Source organism: Pelecanus crispus, chromosome 2, assembly GCF_030463565.1.
Source record: "Pelecanus crispus isolate bPelCri1 chromosome 2, bPelCri1.pri, whole genome shotgun sequence".
Taxonomy (NCBI): domain Eukaryota; kingdom Metazoa; phylum Chordata; class Aves; order Pelecaniformes; family Pelecanidae; genus Pelecanus; species Pelecanus crispus.
Window position 1 is genome coordinate 172588332 of NC_134644.1, and position 12948 is coordinate 172601279.

Genomic DNA, 12948 nt, shown 5'->3' on the forward strand with positions numbered 1-12948 from the left:
TTTAAAAGGAGCAGATTTACTGTGTCTTATCCCTCTGTTCACAAAAGGTGGTGGCTGTCAGCGATGGGCTGCTTTTAAAGATAATACTAAGGGTTACTCTTATCTCTTTTCTGAAGTTTTCACCACCACACTCCAGTGTGACTACTGGTAGTTGGAGAGCAAGAGGATGTCAGCTAATGAGCAGAAGCTTCAGACTATGCATGTGAACAGATCATGATGTTAGGATACTGTAAATTTAATCAGACAAACCCTGCAATGTGGAAAGAAAATTCCATTTAGGAGAAGCAAGCTGCTTAATTTTCTCCGGCACCATCAATAATCATAACAATAATTGCTGCGACTACTGTTTTTTAATTACAGTTCCAGGTAGAAAGGAAGACTTGGATCCCTTTCCGGTTAATGTTACAATTTCTCCAACTTCCTTTTTACATTCAAAAGGGAATGGATTAATCTCACTGAGATTTCTATTTTATGCCAAATATACCAGCTAAAACCCTTAATATAAAGAACCCTATTACACAGGGCAGCTTGTCAGATCAAAATGTCACTGGATGTACAAAATGCCCAAAACCACAGAAAAAATAATCACATCATTAACAAACAGCTGCTCATAAGGGAAAACACAACATCATATTGGAATGGTGCAGGAGCGTAATAAAGCCCATGCTTTAACAGTGATACCTACCTATTGCGTCTCCTTGCTCATGCACCATGGAGGCCAGGTCTTTAATGATCTGGTTCACATCCAACATGTCACTCTGAAAAGACAGAAAGTCTAACATTAATGATGAATGGGTAACATCCAAACATAAAAGGCATGTTCCAGAGTCAAGCTTTGCAAAGAAAAAAACAAAACCAGAAAACCTTGTCTGTGTAGATAAAAAGTTATAATGCTCCCATAGTAAATCAAAAATCCCCTTCAACAAAGCCATGGTTTGCTGGATCTAAGTCAGTTGACTCAAGCTTTCTATAAGAACCAAGTAGAATGATCAGATTACACAGTTGCTTTTCAGAATTGTGGAGGACTAAGAGAGAGAAAAAAAAAAACAAACAGTAAAAACCAGAGCAGCAAACCCTTTTCTTTCTAAAAAAGTTATTTTTTGATGCAGACCATTCATCCTAGAGTGTGGATTCTTACATAGAAAGAGGTCATCTTTCAGCATAGCATCCATATGATAAAATACCATTTGTAAACTGATGGAAATATGATCAAAAATTCACTGAATTTGAAATGACACTGGTAAGGCAATAAGGAAAGACCTGTTTGATGACTGGATTCATTTATACATTTTTCAAGTGTAAATGTGCTGGGTTTGGCTGGGATAAAGTTAATTATCTTCATAGTAGCTAGTATGGGGCTATGTTTTGGATTTGTGATGGAAACAGTGTTGATAACACAGGGATGTTTTCCTTATTGCTGAGCAGTGCTTACACAGAGCCAAGGCTCTTCTGCTCCTCACCCCACCCCACCAGCGAGCAGGCTGGGGGTGCACAAGAAGTCAGGAGGGGACACAGCTGGGACAGCTGACCCCAGCTGACCCAAGGGATATTCCACACCATATGACATCATGCTCAGCATATAGAGCTGGGGGAAGAAGAAGGAAGAGGGGGGATGTTCAGAGTGATGGTGTTTGTCTTCCCAAGTAATCATTGCACGTGATGGAGCCCTACTTTCCTGGAGATGGCTGAACACCTGCCTGCCGATGGGACGTAGTGAATGAATTCCTTGTTTTGCTTTGCTTGCGAGCACAGCTTTTGCTTTACTTATTAAAATGTCTTTATCTCAACCCACGAGTTTTCTCACTTTTGCCCTTCTGATTCTCTCCCCCATCCCACTGAGGGGGGCAGTGGCTGTGTGGTGCTTAGTTGCTGCATGGGGTTAAACCACAACAGTAAAAAAAAAAAAAATGTAGTGAGGTTCATCACTGAAATTTTCTTAGTTAAAACACAGCAAATTGCCAGTGAGTTTGTTTCTCTCATTTCTGAACACATACCATATACAAGAGCAAATGTGAGCATATGGTGACTTCATATGACACCGGCTCTTATAAAAAGAATTAATCTAGCAATAATAGGCATAATAATATAGATACTGCTGAATGCACTACCAGTAAGGCAACATTAGCAGAGCAAAGGAAAGACACTCAAACAGGATGCATTTTGTTAAGCTGTACAAATCCCAGAATCACAGAAACATTGAGGTTGGCAGGAAGCTCTGGAAATCATTTAGTCCAACACCCCTGCTCAAAGGAGTCAATTAAAGAAGGTTGCTTAGGGCCATGTCCACCTGGTTTTATATATCTCCACAGACGGAGACTCCACAGACTGTCTGACCAATAGTATGTCCATGTATCCTTGTACTGGGGAACCCAGTACTGGATGTTTTCTGAAGTACTGAAAACATTTCCTAAGAATCTGTTTCTCCTGAGGCTGATTGCACACTAATTCATTTATCTGGTTGGGTCCTGTTGCAACTCTAGTCCATTGTGCCAAAAGGTCTGATTGCTTCCACCCCACTTTTAAAAGACATCAGCTTCCCTACTGGCAAATTTAGAAAATGGTGCAAAATAAATGCAGGCCCTTCTACTGAAGTTTGTTATGAGAATATAAGTGGCACAACATTCAATCACATAATGCAATAGGATCGCATTAATTTGCAATGAAACCTGGGAGTCCTGTTGTGGATTCTAGAATATACCAAATTGTTGAATAACTGAGGAAGTAGGAGAAACAAAAGATTTACAAAGCTGTGAGAAATCATAATAAAACAAAAAACAACCCCCCTAACCAAAGACTGGGTAATGCATCACAAAATGCACTTCATTCACTTGTCAAGCATAATGAAGCTTTAATTATGTATGTTATTATTCATAACTTGTAAATACTGCAGAATATTTTGTAAAAGCAATGAAGTTTAAGTAACTTGAGATTGCACTTGAGCACTGTGGTAGTAAATCATTGCCAGGAAATGAGGAGAAATTAGTTGTAATTTTTTGGGGGGTGGGGGAGGTTTGGGGTTTTTTTTGTTGTTTTTGTAAAAGTATTTGAAAGGAGAAAGCTAAAGTTTAGCAAAATGTGAAGAACTGAAAATTAACATGAATGTGTTGTTCTGCTTTCATTTAACTGCTTAGTAAAAGATGATTACAGAAAAATTAAACAAACAAATAACAATACTAAAAAAGCCCAGAATGCTCATTTGTCTCTCTTGGCTAAATTGCCACTGACATCAGTCTTTGGTGTCTGTTACTTGCCACACAAACAAAATTCCTTCTACCCTTCAGGCACTCTGTTTTATTTTGTTCTGCTTCTTATACAGCTCTTTAAGTGAATGCAGCTTAAAACTCATGAACATGTTTTTACACGTACATTTGGTTAAATAGACGTTATAGCAATATATTGAATTATACATGCCCCCCCCAAGTATTTCCATTGGAATAAAACAAGCAGGCAATTCTGTCTACGAAAGATCAGATGATACACTGACTCCTCATAGGGTCTTCCTCTGCTAATTTAACCACAAGGAGTTGGGCTGTCTGCCTCCTGATCCCCGGATATTATGACATGAAGGGAAGGATGAGAAAGGAAATTCAATGCTGTATATGAACAGCACTGTTTCAGGTTTGCCATTTATATCCAGGTACTTGGGACGAAACAGCCATCTGCTGCTGCAGAGTATAGATTCTTTTCATAACACTGTAACAACACTTAAAATTATTGTTTAGCAAATATGCATTAGTTAAGGCGAGCTGCTGAGTTGCTAAGAAGGGAAAAGCGTAACTACTGTATTTAAGGAAAACCAAACAGGGGTGAGTTGTAAAGCACAGAGCGCAAAGCAATCTGACCTCAAGCAAGGAATCTGTTGAATAATTTAACCTGGCAATGTGAAGTTTCAAAGTCCCTGATACATGTAAGCAAAACAAAAGAAAAAATAGAAGAAAGAAAAATAGCCAGAAATAAAGGCCTTCCATAATGGAATATACCTAGGAGCTATGTTCCTGTTCCTTCTTGCCAGGTTAGCTCCATCATGAAGTACTTCTGAACTTGCCAGGCATCAGAGTTTGTTAGCAAAATCAGATTGCCTTTGGTTTCCCACGTTCGCACATACTGTGTGGAATTCACAGTGAAATACAGCTCCTCATAAATCCCTTTGACTCCACAGAAACTGGGAGTACAACAGTCAGCTATCATTCCAAAAATGCTGTCTCCCTGCCAGCTAACCAGGCTGGGGTTTCTTGGGTTTTAATCAACAGCAGCCTTTCCTGTCTGGCAACAATTCACTCCCTACATTGAGCAGCAAGAGGGAGACAGATTTAAATTGTTTCATCTAAATCCTCTTTTTTTTTTCCAAAGGAGAAATCCATTGTACAGGTTAGTATACAGGATTTAATGTCATCCATGCTGGAACAAAAAGTATTAAGACTAGTCATCAATAAAATGGGAGATGGTAAAAAGAAATGGTAGTAACTAAAGATGACCAAAAAAGCAGAGAAGTGCCAATAAATAAGTCATGCAGATGAGAAAACCAGAGAAAAGAAAGTGTTCGGGACCCTAAAGATCTGGAGGATTAACTCTCCCTACAAAAAGTTAGTTTGGAAACTTCTGAACAGAAAGCACTAGGTTAAAATGGCAGGATTATTTGAGTAATTTAACCTGACTCAGTAAGTGAATAATGTCGTTGCAAAGTACTGAGAGTTTGGAAAAAATCTGAAATTCCAACTCCAGCACAGAAACCGTTGGAAATACGATTTTGCAGATAAACTAGAAATTTACATTTCCCATTTTTTACTTTAACAAGACCAAAATTTCAACATTTTTAAAATTAAACTGGGAGCAAGTCGGGTTGTAAAACCCAGACATGGTTACCAGGATGGGAAAAACCTAATCATAAATCCCAGCAGCCCACTTCTCCATGGGATGAACATTACTGAGGTATTTGCCAAGACAGCAAATAAGTAAACCTCCTCTCACTTCCACTCTCAACGCTTTGTGGGGTGAAGGTTTATCCACATTGAAAACTTCTAACATGCCCCTGACCTTAATGATATTCTGAGGAGGCTTTTGTATTCCAGCCACGAGAACGGCATTAAATAAACCAGAGGAGAAACATGCTCTCCTCAAAAGGACACAGAACAAGCACGTGCTGTCAATAATTTCTCTCTCACATTTAGCCAGATCCCAGCATCCTTTATCAATGTCAGCTCAGGTCCTCCAGGGAAGAGTCACACTTATTTCTGTTTGCCTTAGATTTGTATAAAAAATGGGATCAGAAATATCAGTGGTCTATCCTATTTAGCACATGCGCTTTTATGTGTACTCACAAACCATCTATCCATTTTTTTTGAAGGACTACAAATTACCTTCTAAATTAATTGCTGACTCAATGTTCAGGAGGTGCTGAATTCTACAAGTGAGGTCTCATTCTGCCGCACCATCCACTCTGCAATAAGCAGCCAGGAGAGCTATAAAACAAACCTGAAGGAGATTCGGAAAGATGTAATATAATGTCCATGTGTGTATTTCTGTATGTGGAAGCACTCCAAAACAAGCTAAAGCAAAACAAAACCATAGCGCCTGTTATCTTTGGGTGGGGAAAAAAAACCCCAAACAACCAAAAAAAAACCCAGAAGAAAAAAAACCCCTCTGTAGTGTCTGGCATGTTTTACTAAAGAGATGCTGAGATGTTTCCCATCTGCAACACCCTTGGGATGTCTCCTACCCCGTGGTCCAGCATGTGTGAACCACAGATCCAGCGCACACAGAAAGACTAATCAAAGCACGGTGTTTGTTTATCCCCATTCTCTTCTGCAAGGCAGGGGAAGGCAGGGAAAGGGAAAAAATCATATAAAAAGTGAGCAAGCTTCTCTGATGCTAGATGGGCAAAAACTAAATCTTGCTGCAACAGCCTCTCAACAAATATTTTTCTCTTGTCTATGGCTGGGGAGAAAAAAATGACATTCTATAAATCAAACTGATTCAGCCTAAGCAACAACAGACCAGCAGAAAATTGTTTTGAGGGCAGAAGCTATCCAGAACAGCAATTACAGACTGAGTTAGATCTCCTCTGGGACTGAACGACAGCCAGTGTGGGGAGCTGCTCTCTCCCTCTTGCTCTCCTGTGTGTGCTTCCTCTCTGTTGTGCTGGCTTAGCAGTCGGTGTCATCTCAGGGGGTGTAGCACTGCACTGCATAATTAAAATAGTTGTGCCGAGCTTCGGCATGCTAATCCAGCATTTACCCTGGGGACAGCGGGCTCAAGAAACACAGTGTGAACAGCGTTCCTGTCCACCAAAAGCCAAATAGAGAGGCTGTGGGAAGTGAGACGCCTCGAGCTCATCAGGCAGAGGTGAGGCCATTGCAAGAGGGCACCTCAACAGGCATGAATAAAGAGAGATCCTGGAATCAGCCAGCTAGTAATATTATTCATTGTGCCTTGAGTGAGAAATAACCCAATGACATGTTCAACCTACCATGCCGTCTTCAGTGAAAATTTCTGTGTAGTGAAGAGGGTAAGGCTGGCGGGTGGGAAGACCAAATTGCTCTGAATATTTGAAGAAGAGGCAGAAACAATTTCCACTGCAGGACTGCCAAGAGTGGAAAAGGTGGCAATGTATTTACTGCAGCTCGCTTGCCCTTGTCCGTCTCACAGATCAGATACACATGTGGTTTCTATTTATTTTAAAGATCTCCTTGAATAACTGGATGTAACACCTCCAACTCACCTCCTCTGCCACCCCTGGTGTGTGTCTTCCCAGCAGCATGTCCTGGTTTCGGCTGGGATAGAGTTAGTTTTCTTCCTAGTAGCAGGCATAGTGCTGTGTTTTGGATTTAGTAGGAGAAGAATGTTGATAACACACTGATGTTTTAGTTGTTGCTGATTACTGCTTATGCTAGTCAAGGACCTTTCAGCTTCCCATGCTCTGCCAGGTGCACAAGAAGCTGGGAGGGGGCACAGCCAGGACAGCTGACGCAAACTGCCCCAAGGGCTATTCCATACCATATGGCGTCATGGGCAGTATAGAAACTGTGGGGGTTGGCCAGGGAGCAGCGATCGCTGCTCGGGGACTGGCTGGGCATCGGTCGGCGGGTGGTGAGCAGTTGCATTGTGCATCACTTGCTTTGTATATTATTATCATTATTGTATTGTTATTATTATCATTACTATTTTACTTTATTTCAATTATTAAACTGTTCTTCTCTCAACCCAGGAGTGTTTGTCACTCTTACCCCTCCAATTCTCTCCCCCATCCCACCGGGGCAGGGGGAGTGAGCGAGCGGCTGCGTGGTGCTGAGCTGCTGCCTGGGGCTGAACCCCAACACCGCAGCAACCTAAGCACGAGCAGGTATGGTGGGCAGGTCCCTTGGAAAACTCCTCTCCTCTTAGCCATCGAACTGCATTTGAAGACATGTCCTGACAGCCTATGTTAATGATAAGCAATGTTATCGCTGATACTATCTGAAGTGTGTGAGGCTTGCAGGGGCAACAGGACATTACTGTGAGGCATGTTAATACCTTTTAGGCACCTTTTTGCACTACACCCTTTCTCTGAAGCTTCACAACCCTACATCTGGATCAGATTGCCTGCAAACATGCATTGCTATCACTATCTCCCATGTCCTCTGTAGCCCTCAGTGTTTGCCTTTATAGAGATTGAAGGCTGTTTAAGGCAGATATTTTCTTTCACGGGAACTTTATCAGTTCCAAGTCTGTGCTGAAGGTCAAAACTGGACTGTAGTCTCAGGGAAATATAATAATACAAATGATAGAAAGAGATACTTTGCCCTTTTAAAACCCTTTAGATCTGGAAATAGGAGACGTGTTAATGGAGGATGTCATCAACAGTTCGTTTTTAAGTAGGTATCCTCACTTTATATTTGGGAAAATGTGGCATACAAGAAAGTATCAAAGATCATGTAAAAAGTTCTCATTACTAACCACGATTTTGAACTTCAAATCAATTTACACCTAAAATTTCATTTAAATTCAGCAGTTTGTAAAGGTATGTGACTTCACATATGCACATACATGTGAGTATTTGTACAAGCACATATACACAAGTATTCTTGTGTACCACAAACACACTCACCTGTATAAATAGTAACTGTATATATAGATACACTAATAATTTTAAGATCTAACTTGCCCCAAACATACACCAGGTGTTAAATGAGCAGTTGAGGCTTAGCAGATTGCAGAGATACAAACACAGCCTATTTCTGTCTACAGTAGCACAAAACAAACCTTAAATCTCAGGCTTTTTTTTTTCCTGGCTAAACACTCTGGTGCAAGATAAGCATGAACACTGATATGTTCTGATAACAAGTAAGCAAACAAAAACCAAAAACCAAAATTGGTTTTCCTTGCTTAGTTTTGATAAAAAAAGCCGCTTTGATTCCATTTTGCTTTCAAGTTAATGGCATGATAGTTTGATGTCAGGCAGAGCAAGGGCAAGAATAGCTCTCATCAGAAAACCGAGAGGCAACACTTGTACGGGGAACAAAGCAATTATGCAACGAAGTCAAGGTGCAGAGCAAATGGCGAAATGTTTCACAACTCATCCATGATGGATGACAGCATGTGCATTTCCATATTCTGCAGCGCACCGCTCATCCTTCAGTGCACCGCTCTCTCCTCTTCCCCTAGACACTCTCTGGTAGTGAGTTGCCCACAAAGAGGGAAAGCTGAAGGCGGATCCACAAACCAAGTAAATGAAGACGGAAGAGGTTTCACTACTCTCCTGAGTGCGAGGGAGACCATCAGCTCTGATCTCCAAAAGGGGGCACGCCACAATTTTAATTGCTTTCTCTCGGTGTTTGATGTTACTGCACTTTGTTAACACAGCTGGTGCAAGTCTCTAGGATGTTATAATGCATATTTGGAAGCAATAACACCAAAAATGCATTAGACTGGTCGCACTGAATACTTATTCTTTACACTTATGCATTTATTTTGTCAATGTTACAGAAGAAAGTATCTGAACCCACATTGCAAATCCAACCTTTTGCTCTCCCACAACCAAGTTTCTAGTTACTTACCACTAAAGAAAGATCAATATCCTTGTGTTTCCAACAAACCCACAGGTTGTATGTGAAAGAGACTTACAGGCTAGAAATATTCTTTCTGTTTTCTGCTATGCTAGACAGGTTTTTGTGGGATTTTTTGCCAGCTAATCTGTCCCAGTTTCCTCGACCTGAATTAAGGACTCAATTCTAAGGTAAATTCACTCATGTTTATGAGGTTGTCTTGGTTTCAGCTGAGCTAGAGTTAATTTTCTTCCTAGTGGCTGGCATAGTGTTGTGTTTTAGATTTAGTATGAGAATAATGCTGATAACACACTGATGTTTTAGTTGTTGCTAAGCAGTGCTTACACTAGTCAAGGACTTTTTCAGCTTCCCATGCTCTGCCAGGTGCACAAGAAACTGGGAGAGGGCACAGCCAGGACAGCTGACCCAAACTGGCCAAAGGGCTATTCCATACCATATGATGTCATGCTCAGTATATAAGCTGCGGGGAGTTGGCCAGGGGACAGAACTGCTGCTCGGGAACTGGCTGGGCATCGGTCAGCGGGTGGTGAGCAATTGCATTGTGCCTCACTTATTTTGTATATTCTTTTACCATTATAATTTTTTTTCCCCTTCCTTTTCTGTCATATTAAACTGTCTTTATCTCAACCCACGAATTTTTTTTCCTTCCAATTCTCTCCCCCATCCCACTGGGGAAGGAGGGGAGTGAGTGAACGGCTGTGTGATGTGTAGCTGCCTACCAGCTTAAACCACAACACGGGCAATCAGATGGCACAACAATCAATGCATGAAAGACCCAAAAAGAATAAATACAAATAGAGATAATGAAATGCCTGACACTGTGGCCTTCATATTCTAGAAATAAAAATGCTCAGTGAAGAAGAAAGATTCTCTGAATAGAAAATATCCATTAGAAATTAGAGATAAGTTGCAGCTTAGGGTTTCTGAAATTTGCTGACCTGACACCCTGAGAGTGAAAATGAAATACAGCACAAAATGTAAAAATAACAGTGTATTGGGTTTGTGTGCCAAGGTTTTGGGAGCAGGGGGGCTACAGGGGTGGCTTCTGTGAGAAGCTGCTAGAAGCTTCCCCTAGATAGAGCCAATGCCAAGGCTGACCTGCCGCTGGCCAAGGCCGAGACACGGTCAACCCACCACAAAAAGCCACAGCAACTAGAGAAGAAATGTCCACCCACAATTATCTACAGCCTTGTCTGAGAAAAGGCTTTTATGAGCAACAGGTCATAGGTTCTTTCTGCAAAAGCTGGACAATAAACACACCCATTAGATGCGATTGCCATGGACTGGTTTGTGTTGTGGGTACCTGTCCGCCAGGACCTATTAGTCTATATTACAGTTATTTTGAACCAACTTCCTAACCACTCCAATGAGCCATGCGTCTCTTCAGCAACAAACTGCAAAAAGTAAGATTCTATTTTTATATACAATAGCAATGCTTGTTGGGGACACTTAGTCTTCTAAAAAAAAAAAGGAAAATAAAGTGCATTTAATATTTACTGCTACACTTTTTTGTAGCTGTTCAGAAGAAGGTCTTCTGAGTACTAAGTCACCAAAGATATGGAAATCTATAAGCAAACTCCAAACTCAGTATCTTACACACTGATTTTTCCTTTAGCATCTCCCGCTTTCTGCCCCAGGCTGCAATGTATAAACTAACACGAGTAGTGAGGGAAGTAGCTGTAATCTATCACACTGACTGATACCAGCCCCAGGAAAGGTAGTTTATTGCAGGTGGTACATCTTCTTCAAAAATAGAAACTGTGGAAAGATTATAACAAAAACTTCAACACTTTCTACACTTTGTTTGCAGCATTATTAATTCTTCACTCTGGATTTATTTCCATGAGGGTCATGTAACCAGAAAAATACAATGGAGGAATTAATTTTCATTTTAGGAGTGTTCTGGGAAACCAAGCAATTAGAGCAATATTAAGCTGTCATGTATTATCAATTGCCACTCAATTATTTTACTTAAATAAAATACTGATTGCAGAGTCTGATCTGCAACTATCAGCCGAGTGATTCATTTAGGTGCACTATTTATTCTTGAGAAATTAAAAAAGAATATCTAACTCTAACTGAAAGGGGAAAGACAAAGGGACAAGGGAGAGGAGAAAACTGGAAATATGTAGCATCTTTTCACGATTCTCTGCTATGTTGCCAATTCTCAGTTTAGAAATAGCTGAAACCACTGTACTCTGTACAGAGTCTGGAGGTAAGTCAGTCTTCATTACAAGTGGAGTCCCTGGTTTTGCTGCAGAGAGAAAGCTGTAATCTCTTAAAGAGTTCACTGAAGGTCAGAAGCTCGTCCTCTGTCTTCAGGAGACTCAAGGGGCACAGCCAGAAGATGGGGTATGGCCATCCAGGTCTCCAAAGGTGCACAGCACCAGCTCCATGAGTAACAACATATCCTAGATCTACCCAAGGTTCACATGTTCCTCAATGGTACAAACTGGGCAAAGAGAAGATACATGCTCTGTAAAAGTAAACAAAAATGGCTCTGCCCTATATTTCCCTATGCATTTTAGAACCAAAGGCTATGTTCTTGGTAGACTATTCCAGATTTTGGCTGTGTGGATTACAGACTATGCTGTTGACACTTCATATTTTCAGTCAATAATGCAGAGTACCTAAAAGGCACAAATGCTGAGTAAAGGTATCTGAGGGACAATTAATTACAACTACAGATTAAAGGCTTATAAAAGAAAAGTTTGATGGCTATCATCTCCTGTAAAAGTCAGACTTGCTGGAGCTGACTTTCCATAACAACCCTCATGTTGGTTTAGTTTCCATTCTCTGCACAAGAAAGCTTCTTTTTTAAAAGTATCCATTACATCCAAAATGATTAATCTCATTGTTCAAGGATTTTTGTTAATGTTTAATCTATACCTATCTGTCCCTTGTTACTACTTGGTAATTTGTTACTACCTTCAACCTTAATATTTTAAATTATTCTATCCTTTTTTCAATGCTATTACACATCAGGTGTTTCTAGATAGTCATCATGGCTCAACTAATCACTACTGCACTTTCTGAGCCTGCAGTTGGTAAATTCCTGTAATCTCTCTTCATAAATTATACTTAATACCTCTTCCTCATTTCTTTCCTTCTGGATCACCTCCAAATTTCTAATAGAAAAGGCAGGCCAAAAAGCTCTCATTTCTTACATACTTTCCTATCAGATAAAAGGTGCCAATGTCTAAGGCAGGCACTAAAGACTGTATGAGAGTTTGCTTTACTTTTCAACTGTCTGTATTTACTTTCCAGTTGAAAATTTCCTATTTCTGGTTAAAACTACAGCATTATCTCACACTGAGTCTTGGTCTTCCTATATCTCAGAGGCAGCAGCAATTCTTTGGTGGGTAGCACAGTCTGAATGGTCTAGAAAAGTTCTTCTAGGACTACTTTTGCAATAGGCTTTGAGATTTTCATGGCAAGACTTTGGTGTGTGTCTCTATAAGGAGATTTAGAAAGGTGCAAACCCTTAGGTCCCACAATCTCAGAGTCACCCAGAAGAAAAGGTTCTCTAAGGCTTTCTCAAAAAGCACAAGAGGGAGGCAGGCACCTTCAGAAAGTAGTTCATATCTTTGGTATTTGAGCAGAAATGGGATGAGTCTGAGACATTGTAGGTAGCACTGCAAAGGAAGAAAAAGTCCTCCGAGTCCTTTTTTCCCAGAGTGAAAAATGTGGTTCAGAAAATGCAGTTTGGTCACCCAACCCTACAGACAACATAGCTGTGTGTGCACACATGAGCATAACTGTACTGGGCTGGATATCATGAGCTGGATTATGATCCCCTGCAAATCTAAAATGACATGCAATTGATTCCACAGTTTCTGATTAAGGCATGCTTTAGGACTCATAATGCCCTGTGCTGTCCAAGATGTAATTTATTTTCTGTATCTCA

At 40.5% G+C, this 12948-nt stretch overlaps 1 protein-coding gene across 1 annotated transcript in view; it reads right to left on the reverse strand.

Annotated features, from left to right (window-relative positions):
- The window catches only part of TSNARE1 (t-SNARE domain containing 1), a 324770-nt gene that overhangs the window by 129847 nt on the left and 181975 nt on the right, over window positions 1-12948 (reverse strand). Inside the window, exon 9 of the mRNA XM_075705087.1 lies at window positions 686-758. Within this exon, the coding sequence (XP_075561202.1) occupies window positions 686-758 (73 nt within the window). The remainder of the gene's footprint in view (window positions 1-685; window positions 759-12948) is intronic.